A 25,547-nucleotide genomic window follows, 5' to 3' on the forward strand; every position below is an offset into this window, starting at 1 on the left:
AGATAGTTATAAAATGGATATAGATGATTTACAAATTAGTGTGGGAGGCGGGTATAGTTCTGAAGGTTTAAGTCAGGTATAATAGTCCCCCAGTACAAAGGAAATAAGGGAAGAGAAGTACGTGACAGTTATGGGTGATTTTGTCTTCTCAATGTAATAGGAAAGGCACTTTGTCAACAGAGTTCAGGAAATAACCAAGGAATTAGTTGGAGAGGAACAAGGGTGTCTCCGGAAGGGACGGAGTTGTCTAGATCAAATTTTCGTTCTACCTTGTTTAGTGAAAAAATACTTAGAGAAGGAAAAAAAAGTTGTATGTTGCCTTCATGGATCTAACGGAAGCATATGACATAGTAGATGGATAAGATATCTGGAAAGTGCTTAAAATATAGGGATGGGATTGCTGAATGCTGTCACTAGGTATAAGGATGTCATGAATCCCTCATGCCGATAAGGGAAGCAGAGGGGGTGGAGTCTTAAGAACTGTCAATTTTTCTGAAGGAAATGAAGGTCAAAATCACATGCAATGCATCAAAATCCATTGGAAATCCGAGGTTTCATTACAAAAATGAAAGAGTGGACTTATAAAAATTTACCTACTTCTTCAGGGTTGCCTAGGTTGACATAAACACTTCACCAAATACCATACCTTCTGCTCTCATTGACCTCATAGCTAAATAGGCTAACAGATCATCTGTGGTATCTCCTGTTCTTAAAAGCAATGCTTTAGATGCGACACCCTGTTTAACCCGCCCCGTCCCGGAGACGTGAATTCACGTCCTCACATGATGTGCACTCATATCCCGGAGACGTAAATTAATGCGGCAACATTGCAAGGTCCCTAATTTGCACAATTTTCAATTTTCGCTAGTGATTTTTGGCACGTATACACTGGACACCTTCCTCTACAAGATGCCAGGCAGGGACAATGCCTTACCCAGCATGACCTTCTCCCCCCCCTGCATGACCTTTTCTCAGCAATTCACCTGTTATCAGTGACCTGGCCAGTAAAGCCATGTCATGCCATGGTACGAAATTCAGGGCCAGAGTGATCCCCCAATCGATGACATTGTCGAAGACAAACATTAGAGGAAGAAACAGTCAGAAATGATGATCAGGTAATGTGGCAAAAAAAGGCCAGGAATGGTGATGAGTTAGTGAGTAAAACAATGCTTATAATGCCTGTATTACCGTTTGAAAACCAATATACTCTCATACTACATATAAATTCGTACCAAATAAATAAATAAATACTGTTTATGAGTGGTGTAGAATAGTTATCCTCCCATAGAACTAGTTTTCTTTGCAGCCAGCCTGATAGAAAACCCTGTAAGGTAAGGAGGTACTCCTACCTGGATCGAGTATTTTAAACCTCAGGTGAGTGAATTCTCTATGAATTTTCGATGTTTCTCACCAAAAGCGGATGTTTGAGCCAAAAAAAAAAAAGGTCCAAAAATGTCGGGACTGGGGCATACCACTGCCCAGAAAACGTCAGAATGGGGCGGGTTAATCTCTGACAAACATCGTGCACTTCTTGTCCTGCTGGAAGATTGCTCTCATTCACCCTGTCTTGAAGTAAGAAGGTGTCTCTGAACCCTGTAACTATAATTTCATAAAACCAGGGACGTGCACAGACTTTCAGGGGGTCATATGATCATAATAGAACGGCGTGTCGTACATGCTGAAAGATAGAACGTTTCCCCATATTATGAGCACTTATACTGTATAAGTTTTTTTTTTTTTTTCCCCTCAAATAAAAAAGACATCATTGTGATGTACTGTCCAGAAAGTGGGTTAGTGCCCTCAATAATCCACGGGGTGCGCCATTTTGATAAGGCATACGAAGGAAAGCAGAGATTAATGGCAATGGAAATGGAATAATGTTAGTTCACTGTATTTAGTAGATAGCTTAAAAATAATGTGATCCGTGAAAGATGTAGGGTGAGGAAGTATGCCGAGAGTAGGGTATTGCAGAATAGTGAACTACATGATATAATCATGAAGAGTGAACTGGAAGCTAGGCTGATGAATAGAGTAAAGGTGAGTGAGTTTGGACGTGTGAGCAAATGTGACAGGGCAAGAAATGGATAGGTGAGTGAGTTTGGACGTGTGAACAAATGTGACAGGGCAAGAAATGGATGGATATGGCAAATGAATGCTAAGGATAGCGAAGCAGCCTATTGAACTTGATAAGTTTATAGAACTGCCTCGGAACAGAGTTGACTGAATGAATTATGTACAGAAGAGCAGAAGACATATACAGTATTTGGTGCCCATTTTCCCGATAGTTGATGAACAGACTCTACGTGATACATATACGTTAAGAAACATGCAATGTGTATATATGGTTATGCCCGTGAGATGAAGCAAACTTTCCCCGGGGGCTTAATTGGTGTGAATGATAATCTGGCTCATTTCATTGGACAAGGTGTGAATAAAAGTCTCTCTTTCGCATTTTTTCTTTCCGCGTATTCTGGAATGTATCGTACCACGTCTTAAAATGGGAAAGAAGATCAGGATGATGATGATGATAATGATCAAGAACATTTTAAGATCTATCATCTAACAGTCTGCACATATCACATAAAGGTATCCTCAATATCCCTTGACCAAAAAAAAAAAAAAAAAAAAAAGGCATTTTCTGAAACTAGATTTTATATTTTACAATATACGTCTTCAGCATTTATAAAATATATTTGATTCTATTTGTTTAGTTTCAAAAACAGTAGCAACATTCTAGGGTCAAATAATGCTGTGCCTCTATATGCTGCAGCAGCCAGTAAGGGCGGGTTTGATTAAATAAAAGATAGGGACACAGGAATGGCGTTTGCCAAATCCTGATGCTTTAAGAAGGGCACATCTCTTACAGTAGGCAATCGGGCAGATGCTCAAGCATCAGTGGAGCCTATCTGTGCACATGTCTGTTTAATATTATGGTGAATCATCTGTAATATTAAATTCGCTGTCCCTTGATGTGTGTGGGGTGGGTAGGGGGAAGCAGAACTTGAAACAAACTATACTGGGTGAGGGGATGGGTAAGTGGGTGGAAAATACTGTAGGTTCATGAAATAAATAGGCCAATGGTGAGAAAGTAAGCCCATATAGGAACAGGTTCCTGAGGGGAAGTAAGTGGGGGAGGGGGACTGACCACTAGTGGTTGTAGCCGGAAACATGTGCTAATTACAGATTAAACCTCAGGGGACAACTTATTCTAATTCACTTTGGGGATCTATTTGATGTTGATCTCTACTATGCGAAATAAAAAAAAAAGATACACCTGTACTTTATATTATCTGGCTGATGCCAGACGATTTTACTCCCCACTTGAAAATCACCCAATCTGAAGGCTACAAGACTTAGTTTAGTCATTAAATCTTAAAGAAAGACTTATATATTCTAATCAAGCTAACACTTTTATTTAAAAATAAATAAATCTCAGGTGAGAAATCGTCTATTTTAATGAAGCTAATACCTCAGTTTAGCTATGAATTCTTAGGGAACGGCTTACCTATTTAACCAGACTAACAGCAAACGACACTGAAAACTCAGTATGTCATATTATTAAAAATTTTTGATATGCGTTTTCCACATCACCCTTCTAACCACCAGTATGGGTTTTTTCAGGAACACCACTGGTGATTTACTCAACGTACTTTCATACTGTGTTTCTGGTCGTCCTGTACTGAAGATTTTAGTGCATTTGCTGCATTATTAGACATTTCGAAGGGCGTCAGCTAAATTCACAAATAATATGTGTCCAGTTTATTATGTTACGATTTTTATTCGGCTTCCAATACTCTCATTTAAAGCTTGATTTCTACTTGTTCTGTTTTACCAGCCATTGTTCATCTAGAATTTTCAACAGTGGTGTTCCTCGGGTTACTTTCCCTTTGTCAACGTTCTTCTTTCATAAAACAGGTAACATACGCTTACACTAAGATTTTCACCATTCATTTTTCTACCACCTTCACACAATGTCTATGAAAACAGTATCTGCAACAGTATCAGGCTAGGGCTATAGTTCAGACTGCCTCTAATTAAGTCTGCACATTATTGTAATACGTCAAATGACAGCTCAGTTCACTGCTGCCACACTCAGCCCCCCGCCCCCCTTCCTCTTTGTTCAGTTCGCCAAAATATTCCCAAAAACAGTCACATTACCTTTAAAAGCACACGGCTAAGTCCTTCATACCTCGGCATTCTTGATTTCTTGCTCAAGATCACATCAGCTCTGGTGCAGAATTAATAAAAGTGATGTTGGGTGTGCTGAACTGACCAGTTTATTTCTTTGCCACAACATACTTGCTGATTCTGTACAGGGCTTACTCAAAACAGGGTTGCTTCAAAGGATTTTCCTCTTATCTGCTACCCTCCTTTCACTTATACCTTTATGACTCATTTCAATAAGATATTGTCCTAGTCCCCTCTGCCTGTTAGTCTGTCCGTCTGTTTGCCTCTCACCTTCATTAGTCGGAACATACTGCACCCATCTAGGTACACACTATTATACCTGTTTTATACACACTTTCTAGACCAAGAGTTGGCCGTTGTTATTGGTAAATTTTTTATGTAAAGTCTGCTCAGCCATGGCATTATCCTCGTCATTCTCACTTTCTCACTGGCAATGACTGCAACCAATATTTTACACATCCACGCATTTCAGAGTGAATGAATCACGAATTTTGGTTTTCAGTCGTTTATCATTCTTTACAAGGGACAAATCTTACAGGCATTTAGTCTCTAGCTGAATATGTTGTGCTTGAAAATAATTATATGTTTAAATGAGTGTGGACCGGGAAAGAGATGGGCATGTGCACTATCAATTCTGAAGTTACATATATATATTTTTGTTTCAAAGGTACGCATTACTTTGCATAATGCCTATATCCAAGAGCTGTAATGAGAGCATCCTCAATAGATGAAGTTTAGCACTGTGCATTGCTTCTTCTACGTGGTAACGTATTTACATAGTTTGAATATTGAGTGAATGAATGTGTTGTCAATTTTGCTAGTTGCTTATCACATGAGTGTGTGTGTCTATATATATATATATATATATATATATATATATATATATATATATATATATATATATATATATATATATATATATACTGTATATACATTTCGTATCAATGTCTAATGTTTCTATTTCGGCGTCGATCCTTCATCCAACACACTTATAGCATAGGAAATGGAATTATGATAGTGATACTGACAACGGCATATTTAGGTATGATAATATATTAACTTTAATGCATGTTTGTTTGGTGGGTCAGAGTTCCTCGTCCTGCTGTGTTTGTGGTAGTGAGCGACGACCTGAAGTGGTGCAAGAAGCTTCTGACAACGCCTGACGTGGTCCTTGCAGGTACTGTACCTCTCTCTCTCTCTCTCTCTCTCTCTCTCTCTCTCTCTCTCTCTCTCTCTCCAATTTGTTTTCCTTGTGTGGATTTTTTTGTCTAATGCTTTGTGTTAAATCTGCATAATAATCTTTTTAACACACTTTTCTCCCAACCTTCTTTTTTCTCTGGTTCTCCTCTTATCCCCTACTCTTTCTCCAGTCTTGTACTAGTCTGCAAACTCATCACAATTGACATTTCTTACCTTTCATCCAGAGAAAGAATGAAGAAGCTTAGGGAGGATTTATTTAAACAACTGCCTGGCTGTTAATACCGAATTTTTTACCACAAAAATAGTCGTGATCCTAATTATATAGCCAATAAAGATACATATGAAGGTAAGTACGTATGTCCTTAACCCCTTAGTTCCCAGGGTTCCTGTGCGAGGGATTTTACTAGAAAGGTGCTAGGCGTACCGCCCTCCGCCTGTCGACTCATAGTCGCGAAGCTCATAGGTCACTACCCAGGGGTTCCCTTCTTTATTTGATTTTGAAAATGGCCGGTTCCGTCCCATTCCGTCCCATATTGAGGACGCGGGGCGCAAAGGAGTTAATAATCAGCCAGTAAGAAGAAAATTTTTACGAAGATGCAGGTACAAGGAAATTATTATTTAACAAACTGGGGATCATGAGGTAGGAGACGGTGCTGTAGGTCGCAATAAGTAACGGATTGGTAGAGGACAGAGTTACAGTACAATCTGAATTTGCAGAAACGAACATTCAGAACCCGATACATTCCTTCTTCCAGATGCAAGTAGTAAATGGACTCAGAAAGAACGAAGTGATGAAACAGAGAATGAAATGTATGTCTGTCTCACTAACAAGCATTAGAATATCTGATAACTAATACTCATAGAAGTGAATGAATTAAATCCTGGAAGTGACCACAGAATGGTAGAAAAGTACTTAACACTATCTCAGAAGAGAGGAAGACGCTGATACAGAGAAAAACAGAACTTCATGGCTGTAAAGATATGTAACTTGGATCAGGATAAGTACTTCAGGCTAACGGATGAAGCAGATGATAATACATCAGAAATGAAGGAAAGCTTCACATTTTAAGTCGATGAGGAACAGAGCTGATAATTTTTTACTTGAAGCCAAAACAAAATACTGAAATGTGACACTCCTGATTGAGTCAGTCGATATGGGTGAAGAGCTTTCTTTATGCCGAAAAGAACCGTCTGCCACTACAGGCTATAACACTATGACTTAACATCGTGCTTCAGCGTGATTATGTTTTCTGTAATATGGCGGAATCTGAAAATATAATAATTTGCTAACTACCTCAGTAGTACAAAATTAAGACCTGAAAACGAAGTTCCAGATGCAGAAATAGCATCTCTGAAAAAAAGAGTAATCTTAAGAAGCAGTGCCTCTACATAAGACACGTGGCCCTGGCAACCACTTAGATCTCACAGGTCATCCCATCCAGGCTAAGAACAGGTCAACGCCTCGCCCGCCTCCTTTTCCCCCATACACCCTTCATCCCCATCTGACAAGCCCTCTTCCCCAATACCCTCCCCCAGTGCACTGTCCAGCCCCTCTATACCGCTTCGTCCACCCACCTCTCTCCTTACATGTATTACCAAGTCATTTTTCCCAAGTGCCACTGGCCGCCCCATCAACTACCTCTCTGCCGCTCCCCTTCCTCCCCGCAAAGAATGAGCACGCTTTTAAGATTTAAAGAATTAATTAAATACTAATGTATTTAATTACTAATTAAATTAGCAAATAGAATGTCTGAGAAGTAGACTGTAGCACCAATTGAACAGAACTTCCAAGGTGAATGGAATTTTGTTTTTTCATGTAAGAAAGAAGGAACCCAAGGCTGGGAGTCTGCAAGACTATTCCCTCCACGAAAAAAAAAAAAAAGTCAAGATCCTCTCATTTCATTTCGAGATGCCCGGACACATTGCGCTTGAAAGACCGGAGATCACAGGAATTAAAAAATATAGACAGAAGGAGATGGTTCCAGAGCTAATCTGTTGCATCCATGAAAGACTGGGAGTAACAGTTAACTCTAGCACTGGCGAGTTGGCCAGAAAAGGGATAAGAATTTGTTCCTAGACGAGCGTTAGGCGCCCGGCGTAGTGGTGTAGGAATGCAAGTAGACAGTTCAGAGGAGCAATGACCACTGAAATAGCAATAGAAAAGAGATAAAGATGCAACAGTGTGGTGAAGAGACAGAGGTTGAAGGTAGCGGGTTAGAAGAGGAGAGCTGATGAACAGAAAACCCTTTCACTCCACTTTGTTGAGAAGAGCTGTATGTGGCGAGCTTCCCCACACGTGAGGGCTGTCCTCTAAACAGGGGCGAATAAAACCCGAGTATAAAATCAGCAACTGTGCAGGGGTAAAGAAGGCACGGAGTCGGTTTAGCGCACCTAATTTCTTCAAGACAAATTTTACAAGAGATTTAATATGACCTTTCCAAGATAAAACCCGAGAGAATGAAACCCCAAGTATGTTTAAAGGGATGCAGGATTGAGTTGGATATTGCTGCAAATTAAAAGATACTCCTGTGGAAGATTTTGTTGGGTTAAAAGATGTAAAAACTGAGTTTTTTTGATGCATTAAAAACAAAAACATTACTTTTACTCCAGTCAGAGATATGAGCCAAGTCAGACATTAGGTGTGCCATAGCCTCATCCCTTGTTTGTTGAGGCGACTGCTGAGATGGACGATGAGGGAAGTGAATGGAAAGGTGAAGGGTGGACTCATCAGCATATGAGCCAATAGGATTAGGTGTACAGCTTAGAAGGTCATTGATGTATAAAAGGAAGAGAGTTGGTGATAGGACAGAGCCCTGAGGAACATCACTGTTGATGGATCTAGGAGAAGAACGGTGGCCGTCTCCAACAGCAGCTATAGAACGACCAGAAAGGAGGCTAGAGATGAAGGCGCTGGTAGAAAGATAGAAACTGTAAGAGGACAGTTTGGATATTAAAGATTCATGCCAGACTCAATCGAAAACCTTTGAGACGTCAAGTGCAATGGCAAAGCTTTCGCCAAAGTCCCGAAAACGAGGATGAACAGGAGTCTGAAAGGTAGATGAGAAGATTGCCAGTGGAGCATCCCTGGCAGAACCCCAGGTCCAGAGATACCTGGACCTTGGCAGAACCCACACTGACGATCAGAAAGAAGGCTGTGATAGGAATTCGTGCTTTGAAATTTTTTAATTAATAAACTCAAAAACTTTTGAAATACAGGAAATTTAAGCAATTGGGCGAGAGTTAGAGGGCTGGGAATGGTCACTCGTCTTTGGGACAGGTTGAATGAAACCAAACTTTCAGCAAGAAGGAAAGGTACAAGTTGACAAACAAAGGCAAAAGGGTTTATCTAAGTAGGGTGTAAGCACAGAAGGACAGTTCTTAAGGACAACTGATGGGACCTGATCAGGCCCATATGCCTTCTTATTATTGAGGACAGTGATGGCAGGTCCACAGGCCTTACTGGAGCAATAGGACAGGTTAAGGTGATAACGTTGTGATCAAAGGAGCCCAACAGAGAGGAAAGATTAACAGCATAAGCAGAAGGATTAGCTGCAAGGAAGAAGTCAAGTATGTAGGAACTCTGGCCAAGACAGTCAGGAATACGGATAGGGTGTTGTACAAGCTGCTCTAGGCCATTAGGGATAGAAAAGATGTAAGCTTGTTCACCAGGTGGATCAGTGAAAGGAGAGGAGAGCCAAAGGAGCCAGTGGACATTGAGATCTCCTAAAATGGAGGTTTCAGGGAAAGGAGAGATTTATAAAATGTGTCTTATTATAGATGTAGGATAGTAGAAGAACTTCTCATAGTCAGCAAATTAGGGGATAAGTAAACAGCAGAGATACAGTATACTTAGTCAGAAAATGAAAGGAAAACCGAAAACAGAGCATAGAGAATTCAGATGATTCAAGTTCAGGAACATGAGAGCAAGATATGTTGTTGCATACATATACACAACAGCCACCTTTGGTCGTAAAATGAGTATAGAGAAAGAAGAATACAGAAAAATATTTGCTATTATTCGCCTCAGACAGCTGAGTCTCAGTTAGGAGGAGAAGGCGAGGTTTAGAGGAGGAGAGTTGGTGCTCAATAGCGTAACAGTTACAGGAACGACTGAATGTTGCAGAAGTGAAGAACGAGTGAGTCAGACAGTGACGTCTCGCTGGGTCGTCACCGGGAGAGGGGTGGATAGAGGGGGCTTTGATGGTCCCCTCCTCCCCACCTTGGGACTCCGAGGCTGGGTTAACAGATGCCATTTCTGTTAAAATTTTGAAAAGGAAGTGTAGTGTGTAATGTGCATGTAATTTAGTGTTGACAGATAGAGAAACTTGTACTGGTGAGCATGCTGGCTTACTCTTTGTATTACTGAAACAATGAAAAAGGTCAGCAAAGGGGGATGGTCAGGAGCTAGTCCCAAGGGCTGATGAAACGGGAGCTCCTGCTCTCGCTGTCATCAGGTCTCCATTCACCTTGGGAGTACTGCCCTGCTTGATTGGTGCTACAGTCTACTCCTGGTAGCACTACTTGCACATTATATAGTACATTTCCTATTATAAAAAAAAAAAAATGGCATTACGACACCCATCATCAGAGTCCCCGGGGGGGGGGGGGGGGAATCCATAAAAGCCCCACCATCCTCCTCTCTCCCAGTGACGGCCATGTGAGATGCGTGGAACCACTGTCTGACTCATTCCATGTTCATTTCTGCAGCATTCGTGGCCTTTCCTCAACCTTTCTCTCTGTTGAACACCACCTCTCTTCTTCTAAACTTGATCTCCTCTTCCTCACTGAAACTCGGCTGTCTGAGGTGACTGATAGCACACCCTTCTCTCTATCCTCATACTTTCTCTATACTCATTTCAAAGCCAAAGGTGGTTGTTATGTTTATGTATGCAACAACATACCTTACTCCAGTGCTCCTAAACTTGGCTCTTCTGAATTCTCAACCTCCAGCTTCAGTTATCCTGCTGTTTTCTGACTAAATATGTTTCTGCTGTGCACTTATCCCCTAATTGTACTGACTATGACAGTCTTTGACTAACTTTTCTCTAAGATGGAGCACAGCCTATCAATTTCTTCATTTTCTGAAACTTCCATTCTAGGTTATTTCAATGTTCACCATGACCTTTGGCTCTGCACTCCTTTCATTGATCCACATGGTGAACACTCCTACATCTTTTCTTGTACAGCAGCTAGTACAGCACCCTACCAGTCTCCCTGACCGCCTTGGAGAGAGTTCCAAAATACTTCACCTTTTCTTATAACTAATCCTTCTGCTTACACTGTTAATCCTTTACCTGCATTGGGCTCCTCTGATCACATCCTCACTACCTGAACGTGTCCTATTGCTCCAGTAAGGCCTGTGGACCCCTCGCAAGAAGTGGCAGCTATGGCACTTTGGAACTGCTGATTGGAAGGCCCTCGGACAGTACTTCTTTGATTTTTCCTGCAATGAGTATTGCTTTCATGGCCGAGAGCAAACTGCATGTGCCTTGCACAGTGTGGTTATTCTCTCGGCTATGGAAACATTTTATTCCTTTCTCATATCTTGCGAGTAATCATGCTTGTTCTAATGTTGTCCACAACAAGAAGGCCAACCTACTCCTGAAACTCATCTCTTTTATGTCTCTGCCCAGAACTGTGCTAAGTCTGCTCTTTGCCCTGCAAAGAATAATTTCATTCGTACTAAAGCTTTGAACACACTGACTCCAATTCTTCTGCTCCTTCTGGCATCTTGCCAAAACCATTTCTAGCAACATTACTTCATTGTCCATCCATGTGCTCTTCTGCTCTGATTTCTCTGTAGCTCTTTTTTTCAACTGAAAAGCAGAACTCTTTGCTCAGACTTTTTCAACCTATTCCATCTCAGATTATTCCGGTGCTGTTCCTCCATCCACTTCCTTCCCCTGACTTCATGACTGACAAAAATTTCTCTAATTGATGTATTTTCAACCCCCACTGGCATGCTAACAGGGCATATGGGTCTGATGGGTTCTCTTCAGTTGGGTTCTCTCCAGTTGTCCTCATGAACTGTGCTTCTATCCTTACACCCTGCCTAGGTAAACTCTTTCACCTTAGGTTGTCGACTTGGACGTTTCCTTCTTACTAGAAATTTGCTCTCATTCGGCCTATCCCAAAATAGGATGATCATTTGCAGCTCTATAACTATTGCACAGTTGCTTTAACGTCCTGATTTCTAAAGATTTCGAATCTTTTCTTAGCAAAAAATATCATAACCTTTCCAACTGGCAGTATGGGTTCTGCCAGGGATGCTTCACTGGTGATCTCACCTTCCTTTCAGACTCCTGATCACCCTCCTTCTGGGACTTTCACAAAAGCTTCGCAATTGTTCCTGGTATCTCGAAGTCTTTCAAGTGAACCTGGTATAAATCTTCAATTTTCAAAATGCCCTCTTACGGTTCCTGTCCTTCTATCTGTGCCTCATCTGTAGCTTCTTTTCTGGTCGTTCTGTAGCTGCTTTTGTAGATGGCCACCGTTCTTCTCTTAGAGTTATCAGTGGTGGTGTTCCACAGGATTCTTTCCTATCACCAGCTCTCATCCTTCTAGTCCTTAATGTACCTCAAAGTTGTACATCTAACCGTATCCACTCATAGGCTGGTGACTCTACCCATCACCTTTCCATTCACTTCTTGCAGCATCCATCTCAGCAGTTACTACAATAAACAACGGATGAAGCTATGGCACGCCTAAAATATGACTTGGCTGTATCTTTGATTGAGGTAAAAGTAATCTTGCTGTTTTTATTGTATAAAAACTTCGTTCTTATATCTTTCAACTCGTCAAGTGCTTCTGCAGGAGTAGGCTATCCTCTAACTTTTTTAACAGTGCCCAGCTGGGTCCTGCATCATCTTTAAACATACTTGGCGCTTCATTCTCCCGGGATTATCTTGTAAAGATCATATTACCTCTCTTGTAAAGTCTGCTTCCAAGAGATTAGGTGTGCTGAGCTGACTACCTATGTTTTTTACCCCTGCATAGTTGTTGAATTTATACACAGATTTTATTCGCCCCTGAGTAAAGTACAACTCTCACATGTGGGGAGGCACCCCACATACAGCTCTTCTCAACAAGGCTTTTTGATTCATAGACTCTCCTCCTGCTGGTTTCCTTCAACCTCTGTTTTTTCCCTGAACTGTTGCATCTTTATCTCTTTCCTGTTTATGCTTCAATGGTCACTGCTCCTCTGAACTGTCTGCTGGCATCCCTCTACCACTGCAGTGAGCGTGTAGCACCCGTCTAGCAAGAAACCCTCATCCTTTTTCTATCCAATTCCCTAATGCAAGAATTAACCATTACTCCCAGTCCTTCATGTATGCAACAGGTCACCTCTGGAACTGTCTCCCTCTGTCTGTAATTCCTGCTGCCTATTATCTCCAGTTTTTCAAATGCAGTGTGTCCAGGCATCTCTAAATGAACGAATCTTGAATTTGGCGTTCAGTTATCATGCCTTTGTTTTTTCTCGCAGGGAACAATTTGCGGGCTCCTGGCCTTTGGTTCCTTCTTCCTTGCACACACACACACACACACACACACACACACACACACACATATATATATATATATATATATATATATATATATATATATATATACTGAGGAATACATGTACTAAGGAAGATCCCTTCATCTGTCACCGAGAAAATAAATACTGCTAGATACACTGTGTAGCTATGGGTTCTCCCCTGGGAGTGCAGCTAGCAAACTTTTTCATGGGATGAATCGAGACGGAAGTGTTCAGCAAAATAGAGAAACCAGACATATTGACGATTTTTATATTAAGAGTAACAGCAAAAAGCACATTGAACACCTTAGGCTCCGCCTGCAAGAGATCTCCAGCCTTACTTTGACCATAGATAATAATGTTGATGGAACGATGCCATTCCTTGATTTTCTCTTGAAGCGAGAAGAATACTCCTTCAGCACGAATTCCTAGGTGAAGGCAACGAACCCTGGCCACTGCCTAAACAGTGGTAGTGAGTGCCCAGAGAGATATAAGGATTCATCCATAGGTGCCTACATCCAAAGAGCACTCACCCACAGCAGCTCTTGGCAACAAATACGTAAAAAAAATCGAACTTTTTACAAAAGTGTTAATCAACAATGGCTTCATTCATAAAGACATCAATCAACAAACAAGGAAAATCATCAACTACTGGTACAAGAATAATGACAGACTATAAGAAGAAGGATGACATCAACCTCTACAAACAAACCCACCTACTCAACAACCTACATGGGAGAAGAAATAATTATAAAACAAATAGTGAAGCGAATTGTGAAGCCAGTAAAACCCGAAAAGACATCGTGGTAATATACTACAAGAGTAAAAAGACCAGTCTCTGTCTGGAGAGAGACTTACTTCTAAGGTCACATCTTGTATACAGGTTTACTTGTCAACGAGGAAATTGCGAATCCCTCCCCTCTGTCTGTGAGGGAATGACGACTGTGAAATTGTCTCGACGCCCGAGTTACCACCTTCCAGCTGGAGCACCTAAAAACCACCTTAACCCCTTAGGGCAGGCATCTTATCAATTATACCACCGTGTGGAGCGGCATATTTTCGGAAAAATAAAGTATCAAGGAATAAGCCTAAACATACATCAATCGACGAAAATGGATGAAAAACGAAGGCAAGAGATGTTACATTCGTGGTAATACGTCTCTGCTGCCTGTGGGAGGAGGAGGGGAGGAGTGAGGGAGGAGAGCGGGCAGGCAGCTAATCACCAGGTGCGCCTGGGGCGAGGCTAGCAAACTATTCACTCATTTCCTTTTTCTTCACCACTGAACACTATATTCATCATTTATGCTTTCTTTACACTATTCATTGTCTTCAATATCTTTTTTGTGTTTTCTGTTTTACTTGAACACTTATAACAATATAACTTACGTATATACTGTTTTAGTTGAACAAATTAATATAACACTACAACTTATATATATATATATATATATATATATATATATATATATATATATATATATATATATATATATATATATACAGTGGAGTCTCATTTATCCGAAAATCATGGGACTTTCAAAGTTTCGCTTAGTCGATTTTTTCGGATAAAGGATACTGTAATAATATGTTGGATACAAGGGAACAGTGTTGTACTCACCCATCACACATTTCTGGCGACGTCTAAACCACCACCACCACCACCAGCACCCCAAAAGACACTCATACATCACCAAAACACTTAATACACTGTAGTAACTACGTAGGTAACTGCACCTTTGTAACTGTAATAGAAACTGTCAACTTAAATATATCTTCACTCAAATAAATAAACCTTCACCAAAACAATTACGTAATTCACTGAAAGCAATTCGAACAAATAAAGTCTTAAACCTAATTGTTTTTTCATATTTTCTATTTCCTTATTCAATCATTCCCACATCATCCACATCATCCCCCACATCATCCAAATATTCCGAGGTGGTGGATGGGGGCTGGCTCAACCAAAGCTTGCTCTAGTGACTAGCGGAGCAACTGTAAACTAACGCTAGTGGCGCGAAACAAGCCCGCTGCGTTAGAATTTTCGGATAGATTTAAGATTTTTGCGGTTAATCGAAATGAGAACGTTTTAGTAAAACTTACGGTTAATGGCATATTACGGTTAAAAGAATTTCGGATAAAAGAGACTCCACTGTAAATATATATTCTATTTTACTTGTTTCAAGGTTCGGGAGAGTAGAAGGAAAAACAATAGGTGACAAGGATGCCTCATCACCCAAGTTCATCAATAAATTAGGACCGAAAATGGCAGGAAGTTACATAACGTCACCCGTCTCCTCACGCACGGACGTTACGTAATGGCGCCCGCCTGTTAGGGGTTTAAACAGGTACACAAAATGGCCCTTACAAGGAAAAAATTGGAAGAAAAATACAGAAATTTCAACTCTATATGAAGATGTAAGATGCTCCCTTACTAGAAACACTGTATATCAAGGAATTAAACCCCAAACTCATTGTACAAGCAGATGATCTCAAAGCCCTCCCAAGCTTACGGCAGGCCACAGCCCAACTACAACAACCAGTCAGGATAGAGTACACACAGGTGTTTGATCCAGGACACAGATTAAATAGCGCCCATCTCACCTGCTCAGTGCTTCATCTGCTGCTTGGCCTGGCCAGTTGCCATTCTGCCCATCAGCCGTTCACTTTTTTTCCACTTCTCCTCTGTTCCTAGCTTACTCTGTGTGACTGAGCAACACTAACTCTGCCTACTTCTTGGATGGGTGACTGCCTGGGAACACCAGCTACTGTTGGGCTTGCTTTCCCTTTTTTTTATTTTTTAAAATTAGAATTGTCTGTTATTCCAGCCTGTCACATAGAGTCCCGTGCCGTAGTATGATGCTAAACACTGAAAGAGTAATGTTATGGTATTTTAATGAAAGGGGGCCTTACAGGCCTGGTTACAGAAGGCGGCAAGAGTAGGCACTGATAGATTAGGGAAGTCCCTCACGGGGCAGTGACAAGGTCTCCTATGATGCCCTGTAGAGGGTGGGGAGGATAGGCCCCCATCAGTGTAGGGAATTGGCTGGATTTTTTTTTTTTTTTTTTTGCTTGAGTCTTGTCAGCTGTTCTTCCTATGTGCGGTCTGTGCCTGCCTTGGCGTTGGGCCTTGCAGGCGTCCAATATCCCTCACCTTCAGGGCCCTCCCGTATCCCATTCCCTGTGGCTTCTGCACCCCTTTCTGCTCCTCCTCCTTCTTGTTCCTCCAGCCACAAACTTGAGCGATACCCTTCCACCTCCATCTCCTGCTCCTCTGTTGCTGGGGATGCCCTCATCCCCCTGCCTGCCTCCTGATTCTGGTCCTTTGACTCACACTAACACCTGTGCCCCAGCTTCCACAGCTCGGCCAGCCAAATCCATATGAATAAACAAGTGGATGACTGTGGAAACTGATGCTCCCATCACCCCACTCGCCTCGTCTATCACTGACCCTGCCCCTACTGACGACAAAGGTTTCACCCTTGTCAGTCATTTGATATTAAGGCATTGTGGGCAGGGAAATGGCCCCATTCTGGCACCACACTCTGGAGCTCCTTGCCGGTCTCCACCCACTGCTCAACCATCTTTGACTGCCTGATCACCCTCTGCCCCACTCTTTGTATCTGGCATTTCGAGTGCCAATTCAGGAAGGGCATGAGACCAGATACAGTGCTGTGGCTGCTCTGGAGCAACAACTGCCAGAACAGCAAACTTCAAATATAATCAGCAGAGACAGGAGCTTTGTCTAGGTGCCCCAGGATGAGGCCTCGTACAACCTCACAAGGGCAGAGGCACTAGACGAAGCCTCCCTCATCAAGATCGTGGAGCTGTCACCAGGACAGAGAAGAACAAAGGCTATCCTCATGGGGTAAACCCTGAGAATGCAGGTCGACCTACTTGTGTGCCATCCTCAGGTGGAAGAGGTGCCCCACTGCCAGAAGTCACGCAACAGGGAGGAGACTTGTCAGGTCCTCGTCACCCTTCGAGGTCCTCTGCTACCTTCCATTGATCGAGGGAACCGGGGAGTTTATTATTTTCACTCGTACATGTCGGCACCACTCCGCTGCTTCAGGTGTCAGAGATATAGACACCACAGGGTCACCTGCAGCTGGCCTGTCGAATGCAGGATGTGCAGTGGCGCACACAACACGGAGTGCTGCCTGGTGAAATTCAAAGCCAAGGAGACCGTCACCTCCCGCTGCCCAAGCTGCTCTGGCCTGGACCATGCGTGGCACCCCAGCTCCCCCACCAGGGCAGAATATGCACTACAAGGTCAAGAGTGCCTGGTAGCCTGCGTGCAGGAGCAGCAGGCTGCCAGCTCCATGCCCGGACCTCCCAGGACCTTCATCTGAGGCCAGTACCATCATGCAGCAGTGCTTCATCCTCCACCTCTAGATGCAGTGGCGTTTCTCCCTCTTCAACCTGCTCCCACTCGTCAGATCACAACCATGGAGGTTCACCACCCTCCTCTGGCCCTGGCCCCACAGTTGGCCAGGATGCCTGCACCTGCCTCTCCCCACACTCCAGGCTCTCCTCTGATTACTTTTACCATGGAGGAGCTGTGGATGTTGGGCAAGGAGATAGCTCTTAGCCTGGTTCAGTTGTTGGGGATGGCCATAGGCGGGAGTTTGGATATGGAGACCTGGACAAAGCCGTGGACCAAATAATTTTGAGGGTGGTAGAGGTGAAAATGGGGAGGTGGTGGTTCAATCGGTAGAGAGTTGGCCTGCAGTCCTAACAGACCTGGGTTCAAATCCTGCTGGGGCAGGGAACAGTTTAAGGATTTGAATTTCATAAATATCAGACTTTACTGATCTACCAGAAGAACTGCCGACATATTGTAAAAATACCCCCAATAATACCAATACACCAGTCCTGTATGAGACAGCTCTAGCATGTATTCAGTATGGGCGGTGGGTGTTAGCGCCGAAGTGGTGACATGTAGAGGCGTATGGTACGTAGGAGGACTACTGAGCCTTGAAAGCAGGCTGTAAAGCCTGTGCCCAGAGTCGGTCACATAAAAGAGAAAAAATAAAACACCCCTCTCCCCCAGCTTCTTGGGCTTCCACTCCCACCAAGTTAGCTCGTGTCCAAGGCGCTGTCTCCCCCGCTTCCACAGCCTCAGACTTACAGTCCAGTCATCACCTTTCCAGGGACCATGTCAGCCTCAGCTGCAGTAGTTTTTGTTTTTTAATGCAAGGAAGTAGGAACCAAAGGTCAGGAGCATGCAAACCATTCCTCCTAACATAAAAGCAAAAGCAGTACACAATGCGAGCCAAATTCAAGATGCAGAATGCAGTGCTCTAGGCCTTCAACTGGAGACTGCTCACCCTTCACAGTCCCAGACGATGCTGCCCACCTCCAAGTCTTGCAGTAGAACCGTTTAGGGGCTTCGAGCAAGCTCCCCCACCTCCAAGAGGTGGCTGCCAGGGAGAATATCCATGACTGCCTTCTCCAAGAGATGCTCTTCCCCCACGGATCTCCTTTTAGACTTCAGGGTTACACTGGCTATTTTCTCCCTAGGCTTCAAGGTGCAATGCAGGAGTGTGCCATCCTAGTGAGGGATCACATCCCTTGCACTGAGTGCAACCCTCCTATCCACTGTGCTGAGAGCAATGGGGTGCAAGACGTCGTCCTGCAGCTCGCCTCAACCTCCTTGACCAGTTGTAACATCTATAAGAATCAAGGAGGGAACCTATACATTAGAGAGCTCCTGCACCATGCTGCAGCTGAGTCCACCCTTATTAGGGGGACTTCAATGATCACCATCCTATCCTCTTCTCGCTCATCCTGACAAATGAGGCAGGTCGACATGTTGCCATGGCCCTCAGGGAAACTTCAGGGGTTTCCCTGTTGAACGACTTGTTTGAACCCACCAATATCAGTGGTGTGAGGCTTGACCTCTCCTTTGTCTCCATGCTTCTTGCCAGTGTGTCCGAGTGGTCCCTGCACCTATTACTCATGAGTGATCGCTTTGCTGTGGTGATGAACCTTCCCACACCCCCCTTCCTCCTTCCTCGCTACCTCCTCCCCACTGGGACATAAGATGGGCACACTGGTCTGGGTATGCGTGGGCAGTTGAGGTAGCCTTTGACGATGTCATTCCCCCGTCTTCCCTCGAGGCTTATGCTGAGCATGTTGTCCACACCTTACGACGCACTGCAGCTGCCATTATACTGCTTATGAAGCACCCCACTGTTCTCCACAAGGACAATTGTGTTTTAATGAGAGGGTCCAGGAGCTGAACCATCACCTCAACTCGGCCCGCAGGACCTTCCGCCAGTGGCCTTCATCACCAACCAGGAATTACCTGCCTGCATTGGTGCAGCATGTCATGCATGACAAACTCCGCATCCAGGAAGAGTCATGGGTCAAGTGGTATTGATCCCTCGCCTCCCACTCTACCCTTCAGGAAATGTGGATGAGGATTAAATCGTCTCCTGTCCCCAACTTCCCAGACCACCATCCCACCCTGACCTGGCCGGCAAGCCAGACTGTCCTGCTGCCCACTTTGCAAGCCGTACTGCAACAACTAACCTACCACAGTCTGCCAGGAACTTCCAGGCTTTCCTCGCCGGCCCCCACATTGATGCAGCCTGCTGCCTGCTCCCGTCCTGATGTCTCCAACCATTTCTTTTCTGTGGAGGAACTTGACCGAGCACTACAACCTAGGCAGGATACAGCTCTGGGTTCTGATGGCCTTGTCTACTCTCTCCTCACTCATGCTGGCCAAAGGGGGAAGGCTCACATCCTTGGCATATTCCATTGTTCGTAGATGGAAGGTTGCCTCTTGGGATTGTGGAAGACGGCCATTATTCATGCCATTCCTAAACCTCGAGATCCTGCAAACATGCGGCCGATTTCCCTCCATAGCTGCATGGCTGAGACTACTGAAAGGCTTGTACTCTCTTGTCTTATTTGGAGATTGGGCCCACTCCATCTGCAGCTTTTTGCCTGCCTCCCTGGCAGAAATGTTATCCACTGCTTCGCTTCCTTTCTTGGTGAGCTGAGACATGGTCATGGTATGGCTGTCTTCCTCAATCTCGAAAAAGCATTTGAACTCGTGAGCTCTGTTGCAGTACTGGCAGCCCTTGCCATGAAGGATGTGGGTGGCAGAATCCTCTCATGAGTGCAAGACTTTTTTCTCGGCCATGCTGCTCATGTCTGCTTTCAGGGTAGGCTCTCCTCCCCTTACCCACATGAGAATGGCACCCCACAGGGCGGTGTCCTAAGTCCACTTCTTTGTAATGTGTTCGTCGATGGTCTCTTGGACATTACTGGCTCCGGTGTTCTCACAGAGGGACTGTTACACTCAAGCACCAGTCGCCCTCTCCTGTCTCCATGACAAATGCTGTAAACTTGGCCTTAAGGCCAATTTTGACAAAACCAAATATATGTCCATTGGCCTCCATTGCCCTGACCATCCTCTCATTCTTGGGGGTTATCGTCTTGGTCTTGTCTGTTATCACCAGTACCTGGGCATATGGTTCGATAGCCATCTCAAGTTTAATTGGAATGTTAGGTACTTACGGGAACGTGCCGCTACCGCACCTCTGCCCTCAATGCCCTCTCCCACTGCAGCCTGAGAGCCTCATTCTGTGTCCTCAAGACAAAGAGTTTCAGACAAGTCATTCAACAGGGAAACCCCTGCAGTTTCCTTGAGGGCCATGGCAACATGTCGATCTGCTTCATTCGTCAGGATGGGCGAGGAGAGGATACGATCGTGAACATTGTAGTCCCCCCCAAAGAGGGTGGACTCAGCTGCAGCATGGTGCAGGAGCTCTCCATTGTCTAGGGTCCCTCCTTGACTCTTATAGATGTTATAAATGGTCAAGGAAGTCGAGGGAAGCTGCAGGATAACGTCTTGCACCTCAACGCCCTCGGCACAAACTGAATATATTGAGAGCAAGAAGCACGTAAAGAGACTAGTGAAGCGGAAAAAAAAAGGAGGTAAATGTTGATGTAGGAAGGAAAAGGAATACAAACTACTCTGAAAACAGGAAATTATTATGGAAAGAGGTACGGAAATGTATAAGTGAAAGTGGAAAGAAATGTGATGGTGTGAAGGATGTAGGTGGTAGATTATTAACCCATGGGGATAAAGTAAACACCAGATGGAAGGAATACTTTGAAAGCCTGTTGAATGAGAATAGAGAGAGAGCAGAGCAGCTGTAAATATGATTCGTTTTGGAGGTGTGCAGAGAAGGAATACAGTGCCAGGAGATGTGACACTCGCACAGGCGAGGAGTGCTGTGAAGCAGCTGAAAAATGGGAAAACAGCTGGGGTTGGGGTGTATGCACAGATGATTAAATGTAGTGGAGACAGCAGAATGAAGTGCTTGTTGAAGATATGTAAGAAGGCATGGATAAGTGAAACCGTGCCAGCAGAGTGGAAAATGGCTATGATTTTACCCTTGTACAAAAATAAAGGTAAGCGAAGTGAGTGCAAGAATTTTCGTAGCATAAGTTTATTGAGTGGGGTAGGGAAGGTATATGGATGAATTATTATAGAGAAAGTAAGAGAGATATCAGAAGTTCTAGTGAGTGATGAACAGGGTGGCTTAGGAGTGGCAGAAGATATGTGGATCAGATATTTGCAGTGAGACAGATAGCAGAGAAGGCATGTGAGAAGGACCAGAAGGTGTGTTTGGCATTCATGGATCTGGAAAAGGCATACGACAAAGTGGACAGGGAAGGATTGTGGAAAGTTTTGCACATGTACAGTGTAGATGATAAGCTATTAGGTGCTACCAAGAGTTTTTATGATGGTAGTGAAGAATGCGTATGGGTTAGTGAGCATCTAAGTGAATGGTTCACGATAGGTGTGGGCATGTGACAACATTGTGTGATGTCCCCATGGTTGTTCAATATATATATGGATGGGGTGATGAAAGAAGAATAAACACGAGTAATAGAGAGAGGGATGGCGTTGGAAATGAATGGTGATGGATGGAATATCTCAACTTTGTTGTATGCTGATGACGCAGTGTTACTTGCAGATACCGGACAAGAACTTGGTAGACTAGTGCAGAGTTGTCTGTGAGCGTCGTGCCTTGAGAGTAAATGTAGAAAAGAGTACGGTGATGGTTATTGAGAGAAAAGGTGACTCCCCGTGTGATGTTACACTGAATAGAGAAACTGGAATTGGTGAGAGAGTTCAATTACGTGGGTACAGTGATAGAAAAGAGAGGAAAATGTGCTGAAGTGGCAAGTAGAGTGACACAAACAAGGAAAGTAGCTGGTGCAATGAAGGCCTTGATAAGAAACAGAGGCGTGAGTGTTGCAGCTGCACGAGGCTTACATGAAGGAGTGTCAGTGCCATCTTTATCATATGGATGTGAGACAACGGTGTGGCATGAAAATGAAAAATCAAGAGTGAAAGCAGTGGAGATGGGACTGCTGAGGAATGTATGTGGAATACAGAGAGTGGATAGGATACGAAATAATGTGATTCGTGAAAGACGTGGAATGAGGAAATCTGTGGACACCAGAATCGAAAAGAGTGTACTGGAATGGTATGGTCATTGCAGAGAATGGATAACAACAGAGTGGTGAAAAAGGTACAGTTATCTGAGCAAATCTGAAGGAGGAAGGAGGCGAGATAGGCCAAAGAGGAGGTGGAGAGATATGGTGGATGCGTGTGTGAGGAAGAGAGGTTTGGAAGTCGGTGAGGCTAGGGAACTGACAAGAGATCAAGCTGGCTGAATTGTGAGAAGTACATGATCAGGGATTTGACAACCCTTTTCAGCGTGTCAGCATCCGGATTGACTCTATTACATACGTTTACATGAAGCTACAGAACGTGGTGAATGTGTTTGGCGTATCTGATAGAGCCAGGATTCCAGGGGCTTGAATGAAGAGTGAATGGAAGCATGGTGCATTGGATTGGGCAATTTTGGGCTGTCTGGACATTGCTACTCCTCACCCTGCCCTAGGGTGGGAAATGAAGTCTGATGATATATATATATATATATATATATATATATATATATATATATATATATATATATATATATATATATATATATATATATATATATATATATATATATATATATATAAAGCCTAAGGCATCACCTGGAAATGGGTTTGTCCAGATAGGTTACTGGGCCCCTGCCTCTTGGACTGCTACTTATGGACCCTAACCCACCCAAACTCAGAAAGCCACCTAAATAACTCCCTACTGGACATTCATAGCACCTATTTAAGACCCTATTCACACTATTAAGGGACAGAAAGCATGAAATAATGAAAATGAACCGGAGAATAAGGATTTAGTGGTGAGTATGGAAAATATTTAAGCAGTATTCAGGGTATTTACACGAAGTCCGTGGCCGTCGTAATGAATAACCCGCCTCCTCTCTGACTCTGACAATAATAAGCTGCACCTGAAGCACCTACAGTACTCCAGTGTGGCACTGCACTTAATCCTTTCCATTCTGACTTCTAATTTCTTAACACTATGCATTCTTCTCTCACTTGCACTCTTCTGTACTTGAAACTCACCACTGTTGCAGTGTGACTTAAGCCTTTGCACTCTGAATTCTAATTTCATCACACTGCTCATTCTTTTCTCACTTGCGCTCTACTGTACTTGAAACTCACCACTGTTGGACTCTGCACTGAAGCCTTTGCACTCTGATTTCTAATTTCATAACATTCCGCATTCTTTCTCACTTGCGCTCTACTGTACTTTACTTTAAACAGTGTTGCACTTCTTGCATTTAAGTTCTTAGCACTCTAAATTCAAATTTCTTAACACCACACATTAAGTTCTTTACACTGAACAGCATTGCAAATTCCCGTGTGATCTGGTGGCGAGTTCTTGCTGTTTATTCATTGTTGGAGTCTGAGTAGGTGTTGCAGGTGGCCGAGGGGCGCGTCACTGGGATGTGGTGATGGAATACCCACTGCAGATGACCCTGAAGACAGGTGCAAACTCAAGTCCAATGGCGACTCCACTATGGTCGATGTGTTGGGCTGTGGAAGGCCTGTCTTGGGGAGGCAGTGGTGTGGAGCTAGGGCTAGGCATGGCAGGGGTCACGGGCCTAAGGAAACGGTCAATGGTTGATTAACGTAAGGAATGGTGATTCTGGTGAGTGATGATGCGCTGCCTAAAAGCGCACACTTCCTCCACAGGTCCCAGTGGCCCCATTTCCTTGTTGCAGTCTGGGTGTTCTAGGTAGTCAAGAACGAACTCGACATGTTCCCGGAGTGTGCTCAGCTTGGGGATGGCTGAAGTAGTGGTGCACTGAGAGGTGCAAGCATCATCGTCGCTGTCAACATCGGAATCTGCTGAATACTTATACCGGCAAATGAAGATGTGATCTCGATATCAGACATGATCTGATACCCAGGCTCTCACTCGTCATTATCCAACCACTCATGCACTTCATCCACATCAACGTCGTCGCCACCAGTTGCATGAAGACGTGCATGGAAGTCATCCATGTCAAAACCTAGAAAGTCGTGTACCACATCGGCTCTGAGAAGGTAAAACGAGATCAGCCACTTCCCAGAGTCTTAACAATCCACTGGCCCAGTCGTAAATGGCTGACTTGATGTTTTAATGATGAAGGCTTTCCAAAGTCTGCTGGCCTCGCATGTCCCATCTCTCCCTGCATTCGTCTTCGTCCTCGAGAACAACCATCACCTCATTCAGGAACTTCCAACGGCACAGCTTCTTCGTTGCCATACAATCACTCCTTGGTCCATTGGCTGGATGAGAGCAGTCGTATTACGTGGTAAAAACAAGCACCTAATGTGGCCATTCTCATCCACCAACCTCCTTGTCAGACAGATGTGCTGGGGTGCATTGTCCAGAAGAAAGAGGGCCTTTACCTGGTTGTGCGGGATTCCCAGTGTCTTCATCTGATAATGGATGATCTTTGACGAAGTGCTGGTGAAACCAGTCTTTCAAGATCTTGACTGTGAACTAAACCCTCACAGAATGGTACCACATGACAAGAAGGGACATCCATCACCCCACCAAGGGCACCGGAGGCTGCTTTGCCATACTGCCAACAATAATGGGCTTGAGCCTGTGCATGCCATTAGCATTGGTGCAACACAAAGCAGAAATCCGTTGCTTTGAAAGCTTGCGGCCAGGTACGCACTTCTTCTGTCTCCTCTGTTAGAGTGGTCATTGAGCGAGTGATAGAATAGACCGAATGTTTCTGGTCAGCATTGTAGACTTCTGACCGTGAGTGAGGCCCTCCCTGTTGATCAAGCTCCTTCACCTTCCGCTGACACTCCTCTACTCCATCCTCGTTGGCATCCAGAGCTTCGCCATGTGCCCACGGTTGGTAAGACCATGCAGTAACTTGAAAGTGAAGAGCCAATTCTTGGATGCCTTGAATTCTCGGGTGTCGTGTAACCTTGTGAACTTCTCAGTGGCAGCCTTCAGCTCTGTACCATGCACCAGCAAACCAGCAGCATGTTGTTGTCGATACCAAATCAGCATGGAGCGGTCGACTTCTGCAAACCTGGGAAGTGTACAAAACCTTCCTCTCCACGTTGAGTTTGGTCTTTGATGGTGAAGTCAGCCGTGTACTGGGTGAGCTGGTCCTGGGATATCTTAATACCAAACAAGGTAGAGCGGTCTATGTAGCATTCATGGAGGACGCTACTACGTCGATCATCC

At 43.9% G+C, this 25,547-nt stretch overlaps 1 protein-coding gene across 1 annotated transcript in view; it reads left to right on the forward strand.

Annotated features, from left to right (window-relative positions):
* The window catches only part of LOC145415180 (galactoside alpha-(1,2)-fucosyltransferase 2-like), a 123,110-nt gene that overhangs the window by 59,780 nt on the left and 37,783 nt on the right, over positions 1-25,547 (forward strand). Inside the window, exon 4 of the mRNA XM_080284564.1 lies at positions 5,277-5,365. Within this exon, the coding sequence (XP_080140690.1) occupies positions 5,277-5,365 (89 nt within the window). The remainder of the gene's footprint in view (positions 1-5,276; positions 5,366-25,547) is intronic.

This window comes from Coenobita brevimanus, chromosome 13 (genome assembly GCF_032717465.1).
Source record: "Coenobita brevimanus isolate Jiangsu-jjx chromosome 13, ASM3271746v2, whole genome shotgun sequence".
Lineage (NCBI taxonomy): Eukaryota > Metazoa > Arthropoda > Malacostraca > Decapoda > Coenobitidae > Coenobita > Coenobita brevimanus.